Source organism: Lissotriton helveticus, chromosome 5_1 (assembly GCF_964261635.1).
Source record: "Lissotriton helveticus chromosome 5_1, aLisHel1.1, whole genome shotgun sequence".
NCBI lineage: Eukaryota > Metazoa > Chordata > Amphibia > Caudata > Salamandridae > Lissotriton > Lissotriton helveticus.
The window spans coordinates 40775795-40802000 of record NC_136065.1 but is presented as its reverse complement, the minus strand read 5'-3'; the positions used below and the strand labels follow the sequence as shown (position 1 = coordinate 40802000).

Genomic DNA, 26206 nt, shown 5'->3' with positions numbered 1-26206 from the left:
CAGTCGAAAAAAGGAGGGCTGATTCTGTAGAATGGCGGGCCCGGAAGCCCGATTGGTTAGTATGCAGGAGGCCTCTGGACTCTATGTGTGCTGAGAGTTGTTGGTTGACCAGCTTTTCCGCCAGTTTAGAAAAGAAGGGTAAAAGCGAAATGGGGCGCAGGTTGCTAAGCTGGGACGCACTAATGTGGGGTTTTTTCTTAAGAGGTAGCACGACTGCCTGTTTCCACCCGTGAGGGACCTTGCCAGTGTTAAAAGAGATAGACAATATATGGCCAACATAGGGTGCCAGAAGACTCATGGCACTGGCCAGGAATTTGGCAGGGGCCGGATCGTGAGGGGAGCCTGATTTGATTCCTTTAGCCATGGCTGTCAGGAGGTCCTCCGTCGGAACCTGGAATACTGTGAGGCAGTCTTCGATCTTTGCCTCCCAAGTCGCTTCTTCCTGAGGAGGAAGAAGGTTGGAGCCCGTTCTGGCATCCTCAGGGAAACTGGTGTAAATGTCGCGTACTTTTTTGTAAAAAAATTCCGCGATGGCGTTACAAGATTGTGCTGAGGTGTCAGCCTGCTCTGAGGAGGGGGGGGGGTGTAGTAATCTCTTTATAGATCCTAAAGAGTTCCTTAGATGAGCAGTTAGCACTATCTATTCGATCAGCGTAGAAGATCGCTTTAGTTTTCCTGATTTGGAGGTGATAATCTTTTAAGCTAGCTTTGTACACATCTCTAGCCTCTGGTGAATAGTTCTTTCTCCAGGCGCGTTCGAGCCTCTTACAGGCTGCCTTGGTTTCTTTAAGAGCTATGCTGAACCAAGGTGCAGTTTTAGTTTGTCGCTCCGGACCCTTATTGGCCCAAGGGGCAGTGATGTCCAGGGCTTTAGTGATGTTTCCGTCCAAAGCCGTACAAGCCCTGTCAACCTCTACTCCTAGGTCAATGGGAGAACCGTTTAATAGGAAGTGATGTTCGAAAGAGTCCATGGAGAAACGGGCCCATTTCCTCTGTTGTTTATTGGCGCTATGGTAGGTTTTTTTATGATGAGTCTGGATTAGGAAGTGAAAGGGGACAAGGAAGTGGTCGGTCCACAGCAAAGGAATGGGAGGGTCCTGCTTCAGATCCTCCAAATTGTTGAAAATGGGGTCAAGTAGGTGCCCCTGACGATGGGTAGGGAGGAGGGAGGCTGTTCCTAATTGTAAGGTTTGCAGCTCTTGGCACAGTTCTTGAGCAGCTGAATTATTGCGGTCTTCAAAGTGGAGATTAAAATCCCCTAGTACTAGGAACTTCCTGTATCTCATAGCCAATGGGGTAACGTTCTGGATGAGACTATCCGCAAAGTTTCTGCTACCTCCCGGGGGTCTATAGATTAGTAGGCCTTTAATTACCGTATTATTGTCGATCTCGATGGAGAATGCTCCAGTTTCGCTATCTGATATATTTGCAGGTTCGAGGGAGCATGTCATATTTACTCTATAGATAATGGCGATGCCACCTCCCCTTCCCTTAGATCTATCCTGCCTGCAAATTGCATATCCAGGGGGAAGGGCCTCCCTGACTTCAGGGTCTGAGTCTTCGTCCAGCCAAGTTTCCGTGAGGCATAGTATGTCCCATTTGTTGTCTGTGATGAGGTCGTATACTTCTAGTTTGTGCTTTTTGAGGGAGCGACAATTAAGCAGAGCACCACTGATTTTCCTACTGTGCTCTGGTTGAACGTTGTCGTTGGGCGTACTTGTTTTAGGATGCTTATTAAAGATGAAGCCACAGTGTTCGCAGGGATACGTAGGACTACCTATACTAAGATCAATACTGTGCTCACATACCTTTAAGTATTTATTACGAAGGCTAAGTAGCTCCTCCTTGTCGTATCGGTTATCTGGGGGGTGCGGACCAGGTGGTCTGGCCCCGTGCCCCGGTCTGCCGCGGACGGGCGCAGACGGGCTTGCCTTAGGCGCGCCTTCGGCGCGCAAACGGCGCTCCCGCTGCGCTCGTCCGCTGCGCTTCCGCTGGCAACACATGATATGGGCGGGGGAGGTCGTGGCCTTGAAAGTGGGCGTGGCCTGTGCGTCGCCGGGGAGGCGAGCTGGGGTGTCGTTGCAGCCGTCACGAGGGACGCTGTTTGTGCTCAGTTTCTGGTGAGTGAAGCTACAGGCTTCTAGTGCAATGTAAACAGATGAAAACAAATTTCCACAAGATTTTAAAAAAGCGAGTCTCCCGGCGTCTGCCTGCGGAGCTCTGATACTTCAGGAGGCGGCGCACGGCGCGCGCGCTTTTAAATGATGTCCCAGAGGGGGCGTAGCCTTGAAAGTGGGCGTGGCCTGTGCGTCGCCGGGGAGGCGAGCTGGGGTGTCGTTGCAGCCGTCACGAGGGACGCTGTTTGTGCTCAGTTTCTGGTGAGTGAAGCTACAGGCTTCTAGTGCAATGTAAACAGATAAAAACAAATTTCCACAAGATTTTAAAAAAGCGAGTCTCCCGGCGTCTGCCTGCGGAGCTCTGATACTTCGGGAGGCGGCGCACGGCGCGCGCGCTTTTAAATGATGTCCCAGAGGGGGCGTGGCCTTGAAAGTGGGCGTGGCCTGTGCGTCGCCGGGGAGGCGAGCTGGGGTGTCGTTGCAGCCGTCACGAGGGACGCTGTTTGTGCTCAGTTTCTGGTGAGTGAAGCTACAGGCTTCTCGTGCAATGTAAACAGATAAAAACAAATTTCCACAAGATTTTAAAAAAGCGAGTCTCCCGGCGTCTGCCTGCGGAGCTCTGATACTCTGATGAGGAGGCAGGAACCATTCTGATCAAGTATTTGAAGTGCATCATCAATAATGTGGGTCATGGCAGATTCATTACTGTGGCCTGCTCGGAAGCCTGATTGGTATGGGTTGAGGAGGTGAAAGTGCTCAATGTGTTTAGTCAGTTGAAGGTGTACGCATTTTTCTAGTAGTTTGGCTAGGGTAGGGATATTGCTGATAGAGCGATAGTTGTTAAGTTCGGAGGGGTCCGCTGTGGGTTTCTTTAAAAGGGGCGAAACCTGTCCCTTTTTAAGGGAATCCGGGATGCATCCTTGTTGAAGTGAGCTATTAATGATTTTGGTCCAAAGGGGGAGAAGTAATGGGATAAAGTCATTTACGGCGTTTGCGGGCAGAGGGTCAGTGAGGTGATTGGAGGGCTTCAGTGTGGTAAGAATCTTGGCAATATTTTCTTCTGAGTACATTTCAAAGGATGACCACGAAACATTGTTTTTTAACTCAATGGGCGTTTTACTGTGAGGGTTAGAGTAGAGATTTAGATCAGTAAAGAGGTCATTCCTGATGTTGTCTGTCTTTAAGTTAAAGAAGGAAGAGAATTATTCACAGGACGGCAGTGCATAAGGCTGCCCTTAGTATGGCAGTCCCCACTAAATTAATTTTTCCAAATCGATCGACTCCGTCCGCTAGATGGTTTTTAGAGGAACTCAGACTGCAGAGGCAGCACTGCAGGAACCTCGAGAGGCATTGGCGTAAACATTATAGCCCTCAGGACAAACAATGCTATAAGGCTGCCATAGCCATATATAAACGTTCTATAATCTCTCATAAAAGTGCCTACTACCTATCTCAAATCAAGCTTGCACAAAATTCGTCCAAGAAACTGTTTCAAATAGTTAACATCTTTTCTACTCCTCCTTCAGTTCCTGCCATTGAGCCTTTCCCAAGACCTTTGTAACTCCTTAGCGGATTACTTTGCCAACAAGGTTATCAATATATACTCAGCCTTTTCTTTATTAACCCGCCCAAAAGGTTCAGATTCTCTACCTGTGCCTATATCGGCTGGCCCGACTTTTTCCCTTTTTCACCCAGTTTCGGCTGACACTATCAGCAAATATGCAGCCACCATCACTTCAGGTTCTCCTCTAGACCCCTGTCCACCTTCGGTACTCAATCTGCTCTGTGAGACCATCACCCCTCCACTTACGGACATCTGCAACTCCATGTTTCGCACAGGTGAGTATCCAAAGATATGGAAAGAAGTAATAATTGAACCCCTGCTAAAAATAACATCCTCAGACCCTTTAGAACTAGCCAATTATAGACCCATAGCTTGCCTTCCTTTCCCAGCAAACATCTTTGAATCCCTTATGAATCACCAGCTTTCAGATTATATCAATCAACACCATCTGCTGGATGATACCCAATTTGGGTTTAGGCAAGGCCATGGGACAGAAACGGCACTGATAAAGGCGGCTGACGAGATCAGAACAATCTTAGATCATGGCGGGGCGGCGGCCCTCATATTGTTAGATCTTTCCGCCACCTTTGACACGGTCGATCACTCCACCTTGACCGACCGTGTCTCAACACTGGGGGTTAACCATCTAGCCAGAGATCTACTAGCTTCGTTCCTGGCTAACCGCACTCAATCGGTGAAATTGGGCACATTCTACTCGCCCACTTCCTCCTTGCCGTGCGGAGTGCCCCAGGGATCATCGCTAAGTCCGACACTATTTAATATATATGTGTCAGACTTGGCGAGGGTCATAAAATCGCATGGGCTGAGCTTAACCACCTACGCAGATGACACCCTGTCCATAAGGATGGTGTGGCAGTTGCGTCGAGATTCCAGGAGGGTATGCTAGCCATAGGCTCCTGGATTTCGATGAACTGCTTAAAATTAAACTCAGATAAGACTGAGGTGATGACCTTTGGCAACTTGTCTCCGGCATGATCGGACAACTGGTGGCCAATTGATCTGGGCCCCTCACCAGTAACGGTTCCCAAGGTCAGAAATCTTGGGGTCATATTTGACACCAAATTAACATTTCACCATCATGTCAATACAGTGATCTCTTCCTCGTTTTTTATTCTTAGAAAAATCAAAAAAATACTTCCTTACTTACCTCCCTCGGCAGGAAAAACTCTAATAACCACTTTCATATTTTCCAAATTGGATGACTGTAACGTCCTCTTGCTGAATGCCCAGTAGCAGGTTCTGGACAAACTGAAGTCTGTTCAAAATGCGGTGGCAAGAATATTACTTTCCATCCCCAAGCACCACTCTGTCTCTGCGGCCATACGTCAATTGCATTGGCTGCAAGTCAGGAGTCGCATAAAATTTAAAGCCCTCTGTATCGCTTACAAGGCCATTCATGATTCAGGACCACGATTTCTAAAAAGGGCTTTTAGGATCTACACTCCAATCAGGCCTCTCCATTCAGCATCCACTTATCTTCTCCCTGTTCCTCGCACTAAATAGTTGCTTGGGGAGACAGACGATTCTTAGAAGCCACTGCGAGGCTTTGGAACACCCTCCCTTTGATCATCAAGACCAGTCCGACGCTTTTAATTTTTCGGAAACAACTGAACACCTGGCTCTTTGACCAATGATCTGCGTCAGCATGATTTGCCATTGACAATCCTCTGCGCCAAGACACCTTCGGGTATTTGTGCGCAATACAAATCTAATAAACATAAACAAACATAAACAGAGTTTGAGGGACATCTCTGGATTGAGTTTTTATTAACTCGCACAGTTATTTTGGTCGTTTTTTTGCTTGATCAAGCTGGAGGCTAAAGAAAGCAGTTTTCGAGTGTTTGATTTTCCTGAAGTAAGCGTTTCTTTTTTTCTTAAGTGTTATGAGGTGAAAAGCTGACGGGACAGATCTCCAGTTACGTTCTGCCTGTCTCATCGCTCATCTATCATCATTAAGAAACCCCTCATACCATGGTTTAGAGATTTTTGAAGAAACATTCTTTAATTGAAGGGGGGCAGCTGCGTTGATAATTGAGGACATCGAATTGAGGTAGTGGTCGGTAAGGACCTGTACATCAACAACGCCAATGGGAGGTAAGATTGTGGTTGAGGGAGGGTAGTGAGTTGGGGTTGAGTTTCTTCAGATCTCTCTTCCAGACCTTAGGTCTGGTGGATTGAGCCGGAATGAGCTTAATTTTTTCAGTAATAAAGAAAGTGATAATAAAGTGGTCAGACCAGTCATAGGGTTGGATTGACTCGAGTTGGATAGCGTCAGCTTTGGAGATGATAAGATCCAAGATAGAGCCTTTGTCGTGGGTGTGGCTGTTGCAAATTTGTGTGAGGTCTAGGTCGATTTGGAAGTTTTTGAGACTATTGACTAAAGAGTCGTTGTGGTCGTTCCAATGAAGATTGAAATCCCCAAGGAAAATCTGTGTATGTAGACACCCAGTGTTTGTTGTGACCAGATCCATGAGGTGCTCAGTAAAGGTAAAGTTGTCTCCTGGAGGGTGGTAGAGAATATGTTGGGAGAAAACAGGGTTAGCTTCGCTGATGATATCAAGACAAAGGTGTTCATAGGAGGAGAATAAAGGTGAACTGGCTCTATTGACTGCAAGATTGCTACGGTGACTACATGCAAGTCCACCCCCTGTTTTACCAACCCTGTCTAGCCTAATGATGTGGTAGTTAGGGGGAACTAGAATGTCAATGAGTGGTGAAGAGTAGTCTGTTAACCAGGTTTCGGTGAGTATGATCAAGTCTAGGTCATGTGCGATGATTAGGTCTGCAATGTCTGAGGCATGTCTGGGGGCCGATCTGCAGTTCAGAAGAGTGCACTTAAGCCGAGGGGTGATGAGGGAGGAAGAGGGGTCGGGAGTGAGTGAGACTTTTTTTAGATTATCGGCAACGGTACCTCTATCGTTCTGTTTGGAGGACCTGAGGGGATTGAGAGGAATAGTAGGGATGGGAAGATATGTGGGGGCTGTGTGGGTCAAGGGTGCGATATCATATGAGTGTAGGAGAGAGCGTATGTCGTACGCTGAGAGAGGGTTAACGCTGCGAAGAGGACGGGTGGTAGAGTTACGTGAGGGAATAGATGTCCAATAAGGAGGATTCTGTTTGCAAGGAGGAGGGGGTTGGGTGGGGTGCTTGTAGGGTAAAGAGGTTTTAGGGGGGTAAAGGGTGCCTGGGTTGTTTAGAAAATAACTCTTTGAAGGAATGGAGATCAACTTTGATTTGAAGAAGAGTTGTCATAATCTTATCCAAGGTGAGGATTGGAACAGTAGAGGTGTTGGTGTTGGAGTGAGAAGAGGGTTGGGGGGTATGACTCTATTAGGAGTGAAATCAGATGAAGGCAAAGGTGGGGAAGGGGGGGTGATGCATGGAATGTAGTGCACAGTGAAGGCAAAGGTGTAAGGGAAGTAGAAATGGCTAATGAAGGGAGGAGAGGTATGATGGTTGGAATAATATTGAGAAGAGAAAGGTCACAACTTGGAGTCAGTGGTGGAACGACTACTGTGCAGGGTGCATGAGGGGATTCAGTGGGAGGTGAATGGTTTCTGTTTGGAGCCAGAGGGGGAACGGCAACTGTGCAGGGTTCTTGGGGGGATTCGATGGGAGGGCAATGGTCTCTGTTTGGAGCCAGAGGAGGGACGACTACTGTGCAGGGTTCTTGGGGGGTTTCAATGGGAGGGGAATGGTCTCTGTTTGGAGTCAGAGGAGGGGCATAGTGGGAAGCCTGAGAGATTGTGCAAGAGGTAAATTAGTAGATAAGGTAGAGTAGGTTGGAGGTGTGAGAGGGTCAGGGGAAGAGTATGGACGGGTGCTCGAGGGTGAGAAGGAGAGGTTGAGGGAGGAGTGAGGAGCAGTGCTCAAGGATGGATGGGAGGGTAGCAAGGAGGGTAGGGGTAGTGGTGACCGGAATGCTGGGAGTGAGGGGAAATTGGGTAAGTTGGGTAAGTTGGGAGGAGGTAGGAGGATTAGACAAATAATCTTTTATAGTGGAAAAGATGTTATCAAATAGATTTAGACTGCGGTCTGTGGATTGAATGAGAATAGTTCTGTTGTTGTAGATTGTGAAGGTGGCTGTGGCGTGGAAGAATTGTGATGGAGTAGTGTAGATCATAAGACCGTATGCGGATTTCCTCGTCGAGGAAATTGAGAATAATGCTAGGAAAGCTTTCCTCCATTGGGCTCTACGTCTAATGAAGAAAATTATATCAGTGGTCGTAATTCCATTATGTGGTGTGAAGTAAGGGTCAGCAAAGGGCATTTCTGGGTGAGATTTAAGAAAGTTATTTTTAAAGCGTTTGGCCGATTTATTGGTGAGTTTGGGAGGGTAGATGATTTTGTAGGTGTGAGTGCCTGTAGGTTCCATAATGAGAGCAGTGAAACCGGGATAGAGGGGAAAAGACCTGAGAAATAAGGATAAGTAGAGAAGAAGACGTGAGGAGGGAGAGGAGAAGCCTAATTCAGAATTTGAAGAGTAAGGGAGAGTGGTAAGATAAATATTGAATAGAGGAGAAAGGGTACCTGGACAAGAATGGACGAATCTAAAGTAAGATAACACAGGGGCCTATATGTAGTCCTAATAATAGTATTAACATAAAACAGGTAGGTCACAGGATAGTCCTAATTCTATAAACAGGATCGAAGAGGGTTTGAGGTCAAGATATATACAGTCCCTTAAAGGAAAATTTCAATAATACATATGAAATACAGAAAAATCCTGTCTCAGGATTAATGTTAGTGTAGTCCTTTTCCTGTGTCCATAGAACAAGAGAGCATGAACAGGATCGAAGAGGGATTGAGGTCAAGATATGAACAGTTCCTTAAAAAGAGAATTTCAATAGCACATATGAAATACAGAAAAATCCTGTCTCAGGATAAATGTTAGTGTAGTCCTTTTTCTGTGTCCATAGACCAAGAGAGCATGAGACAAAGAAAGTGTGGTCCTTTTTCTGTGTTCATAGATCATGAGGGCCCCAGAGTAGTCCTGTTTCTATGAACATGGCTTAATGAGGGATTTTGGGATTGTGGTCCTACTTCAGTTGCAACATATTGGTAGGAAGGTCCTCTTTCTATTATCAAAGGGAAGACCTGATTCTGTAGGGAAGAAACACAGAGGGAATTGTGGGATTGAGGTCCTATTACAATTGGTTGTAAATTAATTAATTATCCCTGAGAGAGAAGAGCAGTTGCAGGGGAAGGCTTCTTTGTTTAGTTAAATAACAACAAGCGGCCATTTTGTTGAATGGGATGATGAAGAGAAAAAGAGGAGATCAAAAAGAAAACAAAACGTAATGGAGTGAGGCAGCAATGCAGAGGGAAAAAAAAGGAAGAGAAAAAAGCAGAAAGTGCAGAAAAAGCCAATCGACGTCACGACATCAGATGATTCACCGTTGTTTCCAAGAATAGACATCAGATAGCAAGATACACCCAGGGACTGGCGCTCCAGCGCGAGATAAACCTCTCAGCCCCCAGGAGCTACCTTTGCCACTCACCCGGGTCTTGATCGTGGGAGGAGAAGCTGTGATGAAGTGCAGGAACCTCCGTGGTCTTAGGCGCAGCGCGCCATCTGGAATGACAGCACGTCTCCCCAGAAGCCTCCGATGCTTCTCTCGATTATACAATTTATACCTTTTATGCACTTTATGGCTTAACACCCATATCATGCTTTTACAGTACTATTTTATAACACTGTTCGTATTATATGCATTGTACTTCATAGTAAGCTTTACTGTTGTAGCAGTTCATTTTCAATGCTTGAGAAAGAAGGCTGTTCAATAAATAACCACTTTTATTGAAAACGCCCGCCTCTCTATTTTCTCAGCTGCTTTGGTGAAACGAAGCATGCACGATTGACTGAGTGAATTAGCTATCTATTGTTTCCGCGACTCTAGAGATTGCCTTCTTAATCATAGGAAACAAAGTTGTCATGTTTATGCGGTTGTCAGAAACTAATCCCTTCTTGTGAATTCGAGAAAGTTTCTAGTGACCTCTGAGCTAGCTGACACTCACAATTAAGTCTAATATATTCTGTAGAGACCCAGGGGACTTCACGGCTGCGTCTAAGCTACAGGATATATTATTTCAATGCGCAGAGCCTATTGGGAATATAGGAACTACACTACAATAGGTCAAACATATAAACTATTTATGACTATATGAACAGAAATATCTTATGAATATCACATTTGCAGATGTTTTTCAAAAAGTAGTTAGAATATTTCGAAAATCCTCTCAGATAGATAATGCTACTCTTTCTGAGTTGTCTTTGTCTGTCTAGTTTCACCAGTGGGCAATGTGGAAATAAATTGCACTTTCTCAAAGAAAGATTACATTAGTCTTCTCTATAGCTTCTCAGATAGGTGATTTAATTAAAGCAACAGGTAAGTTTATAAATTGAGCAATAATAGCTGGATCTTATCGAAAAGCAAATTAAATCATTCCACTTGCCTTAGTAGCTGCAAAATCTCTCTCCTATTATTTGAAGACAACACCCTTCTGATCTCAAAGACCCCTAGTGGACTACAACGTTTGGGGAATAAATCGGAAGACTTTTGCACTGAACAGTGGGCTTGTAATAAACCATTCTAAGACCAAGTTTATGGGGATATATGACGTTACAACGCGGACTTTTACCACGCAGACCATTACCACGCATTTTTTACAACGCAGGACCCTTTACCACGCATACCATTACAACGCTGGTATTTACAACGCAGGTACTATTACAACGCTTACCATTACAACGTAAGTATAGGTAAGTAAATAATATGGTAAAATAATTATTAATAATATTTTTTTAAATTAATAAATTATTATTTTAATATTTAATATTTTAATTATTTATATTAATATTTAATTATTAATTTTTAAATATATGTTAAAAATACCCCTGTACCCCAAAACCCAAACCCAGCCCTAAAACCTAAAAATACCCCTGAACCCCAAAACCCAAACCCAGCCCTGAACCCTAAAAATACCCCTGTACCCCAAAAACTGAAAACTGACCCTGAACCCTAAAAATACCCCTGCACCCCAAAAACTGAAAACTGACCCTGAACCCTAAAAATACCCCTGTACCCCAAAAACTGAAAACTGACCCTGAACCCTAAAAATACCCCTGTACCCCAAAAAACTAAAAACTGACCCTGAACCCTAAAAATACCCCTGTACCCCAAAAACTAAAAACTGACCCTGAACCCTAAAAATACCCCTGTACCCCAAAAACTGAAAACTGACCCTGAACCCTAAAAATACCCCTTTACCCAAAAACTGAAAACTGACCCTGAACCCTAAAAATACCCCTTTACCCAAAAACTGAAAACTGACCCTGAACCCTAAAAATACCCCTTTACCCAAAAACTGAAAACTGACCCTAAACCCTAAAAATACCCATTTACCCAAAACCCAAACCTAAAATATTTTAAATAAAATTATATACTTACCAATACTTGCGTTGTAATGGTATGCGTTGTAAAAGTACCTGCGTTGTAAATACCAGCGTTGTAATGGTATGCGTGGTCAAGGTTCCTGCGTTGTAAAAGTTGCGTGGTAAAGGTAGGTCGTGGTAAAAGTTGCGTGGTAAAGGTTGTATACCAGTTTATGGCCATTACCCCTCACAAAACCTTTAGGGGTTTGATAATGCTGGAGGGGTCGACTTCTGGATAGGATATGTGAGTTTGACTCTTTGGGGATTAGGTTAACCAGATTTATGGTGTGGGCACCACATGTTGAGAAGAGCAGCCTAACTTTAACTCCTCACTCGGCTGCAATTTAAAGACATTATTGGATATCGCGGACCAGGTGTATTTCTCCCGTACTCTAGGTATCCAGAGGTTTTTTTTTTAATTAATTTTTTATTGGCATTTATACATATAGTGGGAAGATAACCAGCACAGTTACTGAAGTATAGCACGAGCACGTTCACTACAGCAAGTTTGGATTACAGCTAGGATAATATTTCAGGTGCATCCTGCAAGGGAATGTTAAGTTTTAAGTTCAGTATTGCATACACATACAAAAATACGGGCGGCAAGAATTCCTGGCGGATACAAGCATCTTCGTAACAGTCAATTGTTATTAACTCCGATTCAGTGGGGAGTTGGTGAGCATCTATTTTTGTATCTTGTCGTCCATATACATATGGTTGTACCTTACCATTTCTGCAGTATACACTCAATCAGTGTTAGGCTGATAAAAGTCGCCATTCAAAAAAAGATAAACCAAACAAAACAAAACAAACTTTCGATAAGATATGTGAGTTTGACTCTTTGAAGGTTAGGTTAACCAGATTTATGGTGTGGGCACCGCATGTTGAGAAGAGCAGCCTAAATTAAACTCTGCACTCGGCTGCAATTTTAAGACATTATTGGATATCCCGAACCAGGTGTATTTCTCCCGTACTCTAAGTGTCCAGAGTTAAAGCCAAGAGCAGTGCCCTGAAGGGGGCTAAGGTATGGGGCACTTGGAATCTGACTAAACTTGAGGTAGTGGAGAATACATTCTTGAGAGCACTTATTAACCTCCCGTATAATACTCTGCTAATACAATTAAGACGAGATCGGGCCTCAATTCAATGACATATGAGGCCTAATTGAGGCTGTTACATTATTGGAAAAGTTTGAAACACTATGCAGATCTTCATGACCATCGTGGACCCTTGGAGGAGTTATTATCACTGGACAGTCATGGTAGAATTAAGTGGTTATCTTATGTCCAAATGTTGCTAGTACACAACGGTTTAGGGGGCCCATGGGCCTACTCGGCATCCCAACCTATTTATTCAAGATTACACCTAAGGATGCATTCTGGTACCATGTAAATTCCAGCAAATTCCAGAATGTGTCCGAAGGGTTGCTTAGTACTCTTTTTTTTTATTTTAAACTTGATTTTCAATTTGAACCATTCTTAGAATTTATTAAACCATTAGCTGCAAAGTCCCTTACCTTAAATTCCTCCAGGGAACTTTACCATTAATGTCTTTATTATCAAAGTGGAACCATTTAAATTCAATAGGTACTGTATGTCCAGTTTGCCAACAGCCAGAGGAGTCACTAGTTAACATTATTTTATTCTGTTCTGGTTATACCTGGCCAAGAAAAACATGGATCATCCCTTTTTGGAAGCAATTTGGATGCCGTCTACTAAAGGTTTGTGTGAACTTAGGGAGAGAAAGGGGAGGGCTATTTTATTAAAGGTCCAGCATACATGCCCAAGTACTGAAAGCAACAAAGATTGGTATGCAGTTCCTAAAAGGGATAAGGGTTAATGAATAATGTGAGAAACTGACTGATGTTCAGTAACCAAAAAGGAGGAAGGAGAATTCCTCCTTTCGAATAGAATGCCCTCACACACCCAGCCCGCTAGGTGTCATGCTTCATCATTGGGCGTGCTCCTCGTCAGGGCGGCGGTGCAGTTCCCGACGGTCACCCTCAGTGGGGGATCTTTGGCGGAGATCTTTTATCCTCGCCATTAGGTGAGTGCGTTTGTGGGGCCCTACGGTATAAATTGGAGTGTGTGTACTCATAGTGGGTTAAAACAGGGGACTGTGGTCAGGGCCACTTCTTTAATAATTCTGCCTCCTACCCTGGTTAAAAAAGTGATGGCAACTAACCACAGTAATTTGATGTTGATGTAACGTGTCATTTCAGAATCTCCGACCTACCCCGTGGTGACAGTTCCAGCACTAAGGGATACTCACCGCTCTGGGTGCTCCAGAACTGGTAATACATAGATCAACACACCTTAGAACCAGTAACTACTGTAGTTAATTAAAAAACTTTTATCTTTTGGTCCTGAAGAACTGCCGCTTGATCCCACTCCTTGGGACTAAAAGGCAAGAAACATGTTGATCACATAAGTTCAACTACTCACCACATCACTCTGGTTAGTTGCCATCACTTTTTAACCAGGATAGGAGGCAGCATTATTAAAGAAGTGGCCCTGACCACTGTCCCCTGTTTTAACCCACTATCAGTACACACACTACACTTTTACACCTTAGGGCCCCACCCACACACTCACCTAACGCCAAGGAGAAAAGATCTCCGCCAAAGAACCCCCACTGAGGGTGCCTGTCGGGAATTGCACTGCCGTCCCGATGAAGAGCACGCCCAATGAGGAAGCATGACACCTAGCTGGCTGGGTGTGTGAGGGCATTCTACCCGAAAGGAGGAATTCCCCTTCCTCCTTTTTGGTTACTGAACATTAGTCAGTTTCTCACATTAGTCACTATACCCTTATCCTTTTTAGGAACTGCATACCAACCTTTGTTGCTTTTTTGTCTACTAGAGGTTACCACATGGTTCCTCTGTACAGTATCCTCTCAGTTAGTTGCTTTGCGGTATCCAAGTACCTTCCTTGGAGCAGGTCCATCAGATACAGGGTGCTGGAGTTTATTGGCTTTCGTATTATGCTTTCTCTTTGTCTGAGTCTCCCAGTACCTATATATTTGTTATATGAGACTTCTAGATTTGGGGGTCTCTGGTTGGCACAGGTAGATACTTGTGACAAGCAGGGACCCTCTCCTCTAGTCAAGAGAAGGTGATTACCCTCCTAAAATAACCCCTGCTCACCCTCTAGGTTGTGTGGCACGAGCAGTCATGGCTTATTTCAGAGGCGTTGAGCAGTTGTGACCAGATACAGTAACCCAGTGACAACACTACAAATGGACACCTCACAGGTTTTATATATAAAATAAGTACACTTTATATAGAGTTGCCACAAGACCATAAACGACAAAAATACACAATACTATTACTTTAACATGGTAGAATTAAGCTTAGTTCATTTCTTAGATGCGACACTTTGCGTCAATGTACCTAAGGTTGCGTTGCGCTTCCACAACAAGCAATGTCGCAGCGATGGGAATGCGGAAAAGTTCAGGTGCAAAGAAATAAAGACGTGAAGATTTTCCAGATGCGGCACGCTTCTCGGAATGCGAGAAGTTCTTGGTTCGATGCGTGGACTACAGTGGCGGCATCTAAGATGCGACAGCAGCAGCTCCAGCGGCAACGCTCTTCTCCCGCGATGCGTGAAGCTTCCGCACGATGCAACAACTACAGCGGCGACATCCAAGATGCGACGGCAGCAGCTCCGACGGCGACGCGCTTCTCGGGGATGTGAGGTGCTCTTGGTCGATGCGGTACAATGCGACAGTTCCAGCGGCGACACCCTCCTTTGGAGTTGCGACAGCAGGCACAGTGACGGCGACACGCTCCAACCTCGTTGCAAGATTCTTCTCCTGATGCGGTGCAGTGCGACAACTACAGCTGCGACACCCTCCTTCGGAGTTGCGACGGCAGCAGCAGCGACGGCGACACGCTTCCTCTTCATTCGAACACGCAGTTCCTCAGAAGGCCCAAAACAGCAGCAGGCACATCCACAAGAACTCTGGGGAGCTGGGGGGTGAAGTATGTTGCCCCTGAGACTTCAGCAGGAGGCAAGCTCTTTTCCAAGCCCTTGGAGATCCTTCACAAGTTGAAAATAAATTATACAAAATGCCTTTCACCTTCCTTTGGCAGTAAGGCAACCACTGCAGGCCAATCCCCCAAGCAGCACTTCAGCTTGGGAATAGTCTCTCCTCAGTTTCTTCAGGTTCCTCTCCTCAGTCAAGGTTTCTTCTTGTAGTCCAAAGTGATCTAATTTCTTGGGATCAGGGTCCTAATAGGTATACCCCAATATCCTTTGTTCTCTGAGGGGCGAGGGGCCTGTGCCCAGTCCAAACCAGTTCTGAAGCACTCTGTTTACCAGAGTTCTCCTTTCCTTTCAAAGTGCAGGGCATGCAAATCAGACGCCCCACAGGAGGTGTAGCCAGCATTGTGGAAGGCAAGTACAGTCCTGGAGCACTTTGTTGACAGGACTCCTTCTCTTCTTTCAGTGTGCAGGGCAGAGACATCAGCCGCTCCCCAAGGGGGTGGAGCCAGCATTCTGGAAGGCAGGCACAGCCCTATTCAGAGTTCAGGTGCAGCTCCTTCCTCCCATCTTGATGCAGATCTCTATATTCACCACTTGGTGACTCAGCCTGTCTCTTGGAATCCCCTAGCCCTGTCACTCACACAACCAGACAAAGGAATACACAACCTAGCAGAGGCAGGTTTGAATGGTTAGACAAGCAAATACCTTCTTTCTGAAAGTGGTATTTGCAAACACAGAATATTAAAATTAATTTCACTAAAAGATGTATTTTATTATTCCAGGCATACTAAACTCAAATTTCTACCATGTTCCCTGAGCCTGTTGTGATTATAAAATGTAACAATTCTACAACTCATTCTGGGCTATGGAGAACAGGTAGCCTTGCAATAGTGAAAAACGAAAATGGCTGTAATTCACTATTAGGACAAGCCACGCAAATCAGGGCTTTTCCTACCTTTTACTTACAATGCACCCTTTCCCTTTGGCCTACCATAGGGGTGACTAATATGAAGAAAAGGGAAGGTTTTAGGGACTGGCAAGTGGGTACACTTGCCCAGTCAGCATGACAGTACTAGACTGCATGCAGGCTCTGCAATGGCAGACCTTAGACACATTTTACAAGGCTGCTTCTGTGGGTGGCACAACCAGTACTGCAGCCCCACCAGCAGCATTTGTATTTACACGCCCTGGGCACACTCAGTGCATTAGACTAGGGTCTGACAAGTAAACCAAATAGCCAAACATTGAACCACTGATTAATACATCAATTTTCAGTAGGGAGCACCTGCACTGTGGCACTGAATAGCATTGGCACAGTGCCCAAAGCATCTAACACCAGCAAAAATACATGAGGCAACAGCAGAAATTGAAGGGAGACCCACGCCAATGGTGCCAGGTCTAACAGACGCTTAGCATCGGTGTCCTTTATTTGTTGAGTTTAACTATATATCTTTTTAAATGCCAATTGTAACTAATTATAAACTATTTTATTTATTTATTCCAATTTAAAGGTACACTTCCATTGATCATTTAAATTTTGAAATGGCTTGACACAGCGGCGTGTTGGAAATTGAGTTTGTGTATCTTTAGTTTTACATATGTATTGTTATGTACTTTTATGGTTGAAAATTCTGAATAAAGTATTTGATGAAGAAATATTTTACACATCTGAAAACAAAATTAAGTTAGTTTTCTCTACATTTTCTCTTATAGGTGATTTAATTAAAGAAAGAGGTAAGTTTATAAATTGAGCAATCATAAATAGATCTTATATAAAAGTAAATCTGAAAGAAACATGTTTGTTATAGATTACTTACCTTAGAATTACCCCCAGGTGTCAGACTGGATCCGGAAAGTTTCTTCGTCAGCAGTACCCCTGCTCGTCGAAAGGTGGTGTCGGTCTGCTCCTCGATCATCATTGGCATCGTGGTTGCCAGGATGACGTCGCAGCAGCTATTTAGACGCCGCCCTCGCGCGCTGACATCAGTTCTTTCTTTTTCTGCGCTAGCCAGCGCAGATCAGGGAAGAGTGGTACCTCTAATACATTTTTGACTAATCTTTTTGTGACTTTTGTCGACTTCTTTTTCGAGTCGTATGACACCTGGTGTACGAGGGATGCCCGGTTTCAAGCAATGCAGTTCCTGTGCGCGACTGATGTCAGTGACGGATCCGCACCGCATGAGTCTTTTTTGCCTGGAGCACGACCATGACTCCAAGTCGTGCTCTGACTGCCGGCCCATGCCCCCGAAGACTTTGCGGGAGCGCTCCCATAAGTTACTCGATGCTGGGTAGCTGGCTCCCTGCCGCTCAAGGTCCCTCTCCCGTGGGAGGTCGAGGGACTGGTCGCGGAGTCATCATCATCACTCCTCGTCAAAGTCTTCGCACTTGGGGTCTGGTAAGTCAAAGCACAGGAAGAAGTCGAGAAAGCACCTTCGTTCTTCGACTTCCTCTTACTCGTCGGCTGGCGCAGCGCAGGGTGTGGGTGGCACCACTCCCAAGGCTCCGCTTGTGGAACCTCCATGGTCAACTCCGGGCTTCCCTTCTGGGGTTGAGCGCGACCCATGCCCAGCTTTGTCAGTTCTACGAATCGATGCATGCCATTTTTGGGCAGCCCGGTTCTGCCAGAGTGCCGTTGTGCCACATGGAGCTGGGTGGGGCCATAGACCTTCGACGCCAGCGGCTCTGGCCCCAGCACCACAGGGCCCCCCTGGATCCAGACCTGGTCCGGATCATTGCCAGTAGGCCATGTGGTACCTCCCCCGGTGCCGGCTTCACTGCTCTACATCCATAGCCGGCACCAGCTGGACCCCCTGCCGGCGTTGACCCCAACCTCATCCCCGACATGGACACGGAGCCAGACCGGCTTTGCCCGACACTAGATCTGGCACTGGTGGGTAATTTTATGTCTGTGTTCAGCCCTGGCCCTTATCAGCCATTTTGGCAGCCAGGGGAGGATGATGAGGACTGCGAGAGTTATGGTGTACCTTTATCTGACCAGATCGTGGATGAACAGGACTGGAGAGAGGAACTGGGAGAATCCAATGGTCTAGATACATCCCCAGACCTTGGCATGTTGTCCCATCCTACCGTGGCTACAGAGGAGGGAGCGTCTTTAACAGTTGTGTTGCATAGGGCGGCCGAGGCCCTAACCCTCGAACTTCCTACGGTGGCAGTCAGGAATAACCCCCTGACAGAGGTGCTTCAGCATCAGCCTAGGACTGCAGTCTGCAAACACCGCATGTTTGTTGGGCCATTATTCCCACTCCGTGTGGGATACGGTGGTGCAGGTGCTGCCCAGTGTCCCTAGGAGGCCCAGGCCGTACTCTGCCATACTGTGGCAGAGGGGAAAGAAGCCGCAAAGTTTATAATCCGTTGTGAACTGGACACTGCCGACTCACTGGGTAGGACCATTTCAACATCGGTGGTGCTTCGCCGTCACGCCTGGTTGATATCGACTGCCATTTCAGGGGATGTCCAGAACTCTCTCATAGACACGCCCTTTGATGGCCATCGCCTGTTTGGCGACAAAGCAGACAGTGCACTAAAGCGTTCCAACCTCTCCACCACATGTCGCGCACAGTCTGCTTTTCGCCCCCTTCGTGGCTACGAAAGGGGTGCCCCAACACGTCCCTTTTCCAGCCATAGGCCGGCACAAGCTGTTCAGCCCCAGCATGCCAGGGGAATTGGAACCAACCAACGTGGTTCTGGGGGCCAGCGGGTGGGCCAGTTTACCACTGCCCCCTCTGCAGCAGCCTCCAAGCCCTCCTAGTCTGACCTTTCAAGCCCATCAAACGCCAGTGGGTGGCAAGATTCGCCATCACCTCCCCCACTGGTGCACCATAACGTTGGACAGGTCGGTTTTGCAGATAGGCTGAAGTGGCTACTCCCTCCCCTTTGAGACCACCCCTCCAGCCATGCCACCCCAATACCATTGCATGTCAGGGGATCATCTGGTACTTCTCCAACAGGAAGTTGCGGCTCTCTTGGCCAAGGGAGCCATCAAGCGTGTTCCTGCCCCAAAAGTAGGTTGTAGGTAGGTAGTCCTATCTTGGATCTCAGGAATGTCAACCGTTTCCTCCGGAAAGAAGTTCAAAATGTTGACCCTCGCTCAAGTCCTGTCTGCCCTCGACCGTGGAGACTGGATGGTAGCGTTAGTCTTGCAGGACGCTTATTTTCACATCCCTGTCCTGCTGGCCACCGGCGCTACCTGTGGTTCACGGTAGGCCACAAGCATTTTAAGTATACTGTGCTTCCCTTTGGCCTTACCAGTGTCCCTCTGGTGTTCACAAAAGTGATGGCGGTGGTCATAGCTCCTCTGCGCAGATCAGGGGTTCCAGTCTTCCCCAATCTCAACGACTGGTTGTTGAAGGCAGGCTTGCCCCAGGCAGTCGTCTCCCACTTCCAGACTACATCCGACCTCCTGCATTCGCTGGGGTTTTCCATCAACGTGCCAAAATCATATCTGACTCCCTCTCAGAAGCTACTTTTCATTGGCTGGGTTCTGGACACAACGTAGTTTCTGGTTTATCCTCCTGAGCAGCGAGTCCGGGATATTCAGGCTATGATTCTGATCTTTCAGCCTCTATCCTAGGTTTTGGTCAAACTGACCCTCTGGCTGCTGGGTCTGATGGCCTCCTGCATCCTGGTGGTAGATCATGCCAGATGGCAGATGCGGGCTCTGCAGTGGGACCTGAAGTTCCAGTGGGCACAGCATCAGGGAAACCTGTCCAATTGCATCCAGATCTTGGAGGGCACTGCACACCAACTGCAGTGGTGGCTCACAAACCAGGATTGGGTCATCAGCAGATCCCTCTTCCTTCCCCAACCAGAGTTCACAGTGGTGACTGATGCATTACTTCTGGGATGGGACGGTCACATGGGGGGGGTGCAGATCAGAGGACTCTGTCTCCAGCGGAGTCCGGGCTCCATATCAACCCAGAAGCTTCGGGCGATTCGTCTTGCACTCAAGGCATTCCTTCCCTCTGCCCGGGGAAGAGTAGTTCAGGTGTTCACAGACAACATCACCGCATATGGAACGGTAACAGACAAGGCAGGGTGGTGTTGTGGACCCTCTGTCAAGAGGCCCTCCTCCTCTGGATATGGCTGGAACATCAGGGCATTGCCCTGGTGGTTCAACACCAGGCAGGTTCACTGAACACCAGGGTGGACGAACTCAGCCGCAGGTGCATGATGTCTCATGAATGTCTTCTGAACTCGGAGGTGGTGCAAGGTCTCTTTCGACAGTGGGGAGAGCCTCGGTTAGATCTATTCACCCCCAAAGAGAACTCGCAATGTCAGCAATTATGCGCGTTGGAATTTCCGAGGCGGCACTCGCTCAGTGACACTTTTCGTCACGAGTGGAGTTGTGGTCTTTATACGCTTTTCCACATATACCACTTCTGCCCAGAGTGCTGAAGAAGATCAAGTGCGACCGGGTCCAAGTCATCGTTGTGGCTCCAGACTGGGCATGGAGAGTCTGGTATCCCGAGCTCTTGAACATGGCCATCGATCCCCCGACTCGACTGCATCTTCGGGCGGATCTTCTGTAGCAGCAGCAGGGGACGGTCCTCCACCCGAACCTGTCCAGCCTCCACCTACTTGCGTGGAGATTGAGCTGCAACAGTTGACAGCTTTAGACCTTCCTTCCAAAGTCTGTGATGTTATCTTGGCAGCCAGGCGTCCTTCCACAAAAACGATATACGCCTGCCGAGAGGACAAATATGTGGCATGGTGCACAGCAAATGCTGTGGATCCTCTTTCTGACCCTCTTTCTGAGGTTCTCTTGTTCCTCCTTTCTTTGGCCCAGCAGGGCTCTGCTCTGGACACCCTAAAGGGCTACCTCTCGGCCATTTCAGCATTTCTGAGGCTTACTGATCAGCCTTCTCTTTTTAAGTACCCTGTTGTATATCACTTTCTTAAGGGCATTACTCATCTCTTTCCTCCTATTCTATTCATAATGCCTCAGTTGGACTTGAACTTAGTTCTTACCTACCTTATGTGTGCTCCCTTTGAGCCACTACATAACTGTCCTTTTAGACTTTTGACACTAAAAACTGCCTTTCTGGTGGCCATCACCTCTGTACGCAGGGTGAGTGAGCTACAGGCTCTCTCTTCAAAACCTCCTTTTCCTGCTGTTCATCCAGACAAGGTTGTCCTTTCGGACCTGTCTGTCCTTGCTACCAAAGGTGGTCACTTCTTTTCACATTGGCCAAACCATCACTTTGCCCACCTTCTTTCCACCTCTACACCCTTCAAAAGAAGAAGAGCGACGACACTGACTGCATCCAAAATGTGCGCTTTCATTTTACTTGGCAGAACAAGATGCCAGTACTGCGATATGAGTTCATCTATTTTCAATGCACAATGAAATTAAACAATTGTCGCATATACACAAATCACAATGTGTCTGTATTAATCTTTTTATTTCTTTTTATGAATTCAAAAATGATTTTTATCGTTTTCAAAAAGGTTTACAAATTTAGAGAAAAAGGGGAGGGAAATATATATTTTTTTTAAACTTTGAAGAAGTGCAAAAAAATTGGACGGGTATCACTCATAAAGACTCATTACACACCCATCATTTGTTCTGTCAAACTATCATGCAGCAATTCTCACTCTCAAGGGTAGACAAACAAAAATTGGAAAAAGAGAAGTGAATAATGAAGGAGGATTTTTTGGAAAAAGCGAAAGGGAAAGTGAATAGCCTCACCACGGTTCAACAGAACCCGTTACTCAAATTGGTGAGGTGCTAATATTTGTCTTATCATTATCTCAAATGACAATTGATTTAGTCATAGATCAGGCCATCAAACCTATTTACAATCTGAATTTTTCACAATAACATTTATCACAAAGATTGGCCTTATATACAAAAGAGGGTCGACGCGTTTCGAAACCCCTTAGTTGTGGGGATTCTCCTCAGGACCTCGGAGGGTTCAGTCCTGTGAAAGATAGAAACAACACATCTTACTAATCAAGCTCCTGAGCAGAACCTTCAACTTATAAATGAACAAGCACAACCCAAGGTGTTACCTTGTCTTCTTGGTATTTTTCAAATGCTCCTGTTCTTAGTGGTAAACTGTGTTGTCCCGTTGCGGACTCAGACACCCATCTGTGCTGTTTAACAAAAGTTGTACTGTAAGATCTACTATCAAAATATAGCCTACTAGTTTGTATGTCAAGCGGAACATCAATTACCTTCGAAGCGAAGTCAACGGGTTCAGCATGGGGCCAGCGCGTTTATTCGGCAGTTTCTTAACGTCCAATTCCTACGTGGAACGGAGAGACAAGAACGGTTAGTCCTTGCCGTCAAGGTTTGGCATTCGATATTCAACCTAACATGTGCCTTCTCTAATAATCTACATCTGCATGGCACTATTAACTCGCATCAGTGGGGGCACGGGAATATTTGTGGTCCATAGAGCTTACCTTGTTAGGAAACAGGACTCCTCTCCCTCACTCGGCGTCTACCAGTCCGCCGTCGCGTTAGAGACACAATCTGTCTCGGCGAGTAATATGACACGTGTCCCGACGCTAAGGACTCTGGGAGTGGTAGCTGTTTCTCAGTGAGTGGATGCAAAGGAACTTCATTCCTCCTGTTTCCGATTTCGACAGTCCAAAAATGGTGCTTTTAGTTGTCAAAAAACATCATTCCTCCTATTTACGATTTCAACATTCCAAATTGGTGCTTTTAGTTGTCATTGGTCCGTGTGTTTGACGGAGAGGGCTGAATGTTTATCTAATGGAACCATATTAATTCGGAAGTGTCAAGGTGCATGCTGGGCGATGTAGTTTGAAAGCATGTACCTGCTTGTCAAAGCTGCTGTTGATGGCTTGTGGTCGGATATGTGCAAGAAAAAGACTTTGATGCAATACAAACCAGTAGGGGTGTCAAAAATTCCGTGTCATAGATGGTATAATTCAGACATCTCATTTAATCCTGTAACTGCAGAGTTGTATTTTAGAATCAGAATTGCCTCTCGTGTGGGTAATTTCGCCTCTAGGTCACCTCCTCTTTGGTCGGGTTCCACCTTGGAGATAACTGTCCATTTGACATAATTTTCTGTATGTGCATGGTCAATCCAATGTTGCACAAGTGGTGCCGTAAGGATGGTCTTCTTAATTCGTGATTTGTGCTGATTGATCCGCTGTCTAACCTCTTGGCTAGTCTTCCCTATATACAGTCTGTTACATGGGCATAGAATGCCATAAATAACGTACTTAGTCTTACAATTCGTAAATTTCGAATGTTTCCATGAAACACCATTATGTTGGAACAAATCTCCTTCTATCATTAGAGGACAACACACGCATGTTCCACATTGATGGTGGCCTGTGATAGGTGGTAAATTCAAGTATCCTCTAAGTGATAAGGGTGTTTGTTTCGGCATGGCCGCTCTTACTATGTGGTTTGCCACACTCTTGTCCTTCTTAAATGCAAAGAGCGGTAATTCCACTAGCTGTCTATCCAAGTCCTTTACCAAGTGCCAGTTCTTACATATTTCTTTTTGTAACCAATTGGATGTTGGGCAAAATCTTGATACGCAAACTATTCTAGTTTGGTCGATTTTGACTTTTTTTGTTAGAAGTGTGTCTCTTGGTGTCCACCATGCTCTTTTGAGCACACGATTCAATAATTGACCTGTCTGTCTTTGCTACCAAAGGTGGTCACTTCTTTTCACATTGGCCAAACAATCACTTTGCCCACCTTCCTTCCACCTCTGCACCCTTCAAAAGAAGAAGAGCGACTACACTGACTGGATCCAAAATGTGCGCTTTCATTTTACTTGGATCGCACAAAACAATTCCGGGTGGATGACCTACTCTTTGTTGGCTTCCCGGGCGCCATGAAAGGTCGGGCATTGCACAAGTAGACCATTTCTCAATGGGTCGTCTTGTGCATCAAGGCTCGTTTCTCTTTGGCTAAGAAGGAGCCTCCAGTGGGGTTAAGAGCCTATTCTACCAGGGCGACTGCAGCTACCACTACTCTGGGACGTGGAGTTCTCCTTAATGACATCTGTCAGGCAGCTACGTGTGCCTCACTGCACATGTTCACTAAACACTACTGCCTGGACAGCTAAGTCCGGAGAGACGGCTTCTTTGGCTGTTCTGTTCTCCAGGACTTTCTGGTGTGAACTTGGTCCGCAGACCCACCTCCAGGGTTGGTATTGCTCGGGTATCTAATCTAAGGTAAGGAATCTATAACTAACATGTTTCTTTCAGATGCACAAGTTACTTACCTTTGGTAACGATATTTCTGTAAGAAACATAAGTTAGTTATAGATTCCTTATGGCCCCACCCATCCTCCCCATTCTACGAACTGATTTCTAGGGTTAAGGTCTCTCCTTTTCAGGGCCCTAGTATTGTGCACCAGTGGTCAGTGTCTTGTATGGTTCTGACATGGAAAGTCGTGTACAGAACTGATGTCAGCGCACAAGGGCGGCGTCTAAGTAGCTGCCAGGATGTCATCTCGGTGACCACGATGCCAACGACGATCACGGGGCTGACCAACGCCACCTTTCTATGAGCAGGGGTACTGCTGACGAAAAAACTTTCCGCATCCTGTCTGATGCCTGATGGTAATTCTAAGGTAAGGGATCTATAACTAACTTATGTTTCTTACAGATATATTGTTACCGAAGGTAATTAACTTGTGCTTCTACTTAGCTCATATTAATTTGTTTTTGTGTAACATGATAAAGGGGAGTGTGATGGTCATTCTATTAATATAGTGGCATTGGATGCTTTATGAACTCTTCAAGTGGTATTTTACTGTCACTGTACACAGTAGTTCATCTATCCCAGTTCAAGTTTGGAAATAGTTTTTTTGGCATCAATATCAGGAACCTTAGTGGCTTCTTGCTTAAAGCTCTCAAATGTTGAAATCCTTCTATGCCTTGATGATCTGATTCTGGTTCTGGAAAGTAAGGATACGATGGGGGACCAGGGTCCCCTTTCGCCCCTTTTATTTCATATTTGATCCATTGGCAATAAAGATCCGAGTGAACACGTCAATCCTGGCCCCTCTACCAGGGATGACAAAAATTAAGCTCTTTGCAGATGATTTCATATCTGAACTCAGATAAGGCAAATATCCTGTTGGCGCTTGGGAAAATTCAAGCATTTACAGATTTAGGGGAATAAAAGGTCAACCAATCCAAAATTGAGTTCCTCTTTTTTAATTCACCAGAGGTTCATCTTCGTTAACGGTTAAAAATTCAGCCATTAAGACCTATTGAATATCTAGGCTTATTTGTCAACGCAGATTTCTCTCAACTGTTTCAATTAAACTACATAAAAACGCTCAATAACATTTAAAATGTTTAGAAAAATTGTCGCTATTACCTCTGACAATAGTAGGCCGAGTCTCTTTAGTGAAGATGTCAATTCTTCCTCTGCTGATATTCTGGTTTTTAAATCTCCCCTTAAAAATACTGATTTCTTATTTTAACGAAGTAGACAAAACTCAATGGCAGGTTGTATGGACAAAAAAAAGCCCCAGAACAAGCTTTGATTCTCCAACTAGAATGGGAGCAGGGAGGACTTACCTTGCCTCATTTATCTATCTATTATCAAGCTGCATTGATGAGCTTATTAACGTAGCTGATGGCTCCTACCTCGAAACTTGACAACATTGTTTTTTAATCTGATGCTAGCAGATACTGAAATTAAGTTGCCAGCATTTCTGCGTACTGCAAAGCTACCCAAAAGAACAAGTTATGAGGTGGTGAACACTATGGCTAACCGCAATCAACGGTTCCATAAAGCTTACGATATTCCACTGTGCCACGCATTTACTCCCCTAAAGACTGTGAGTTGTGGGGTATCAAGGTTTCACAAAATGTATTGCAGTCCTATAATAGGCTAGGATTCACTAAACTTGGAGATTTTTACAACGATACCATTCTTATATTATGGGAGGTATTTGTATCACATTTTGCACTTCAGAGGGGCAATCTCTGGTTAATTTTTAGACAGACAATGTGTTTCCTTATGAATAAGTATAAAATAATCAATCAGAGGTAAAGAATAAATTTGAAAGCGGCACAAGAATTGAACTCAAGCAGAACTGGTAATTGGTAT

The 26206-nt window shown here is 45.6% G+C and overlaps 1 protein-coding gene across 1 annotated transcript in view; it reads left to right on the top strand.

Annotated features, from left to right (window-relative positions):
* LOC144752933 (butyrophilin subfamily 2 member A1-like) overlaps positions 1–26206 on the top strand; it is a 367375-nt gene that overhangs the window by 141072 nt on the left and 200097 nt on the right. The window contains exon 5 of the mRNA XM_078640750.1: positions 16837–16857. Within this exon, the coding sequence (XP_078496876.1) occupies positions 16837–16857 (21 nt within the window). The remainder of the gene's footprint in view (positions 1–16836; positions 16858–26206) is intronic.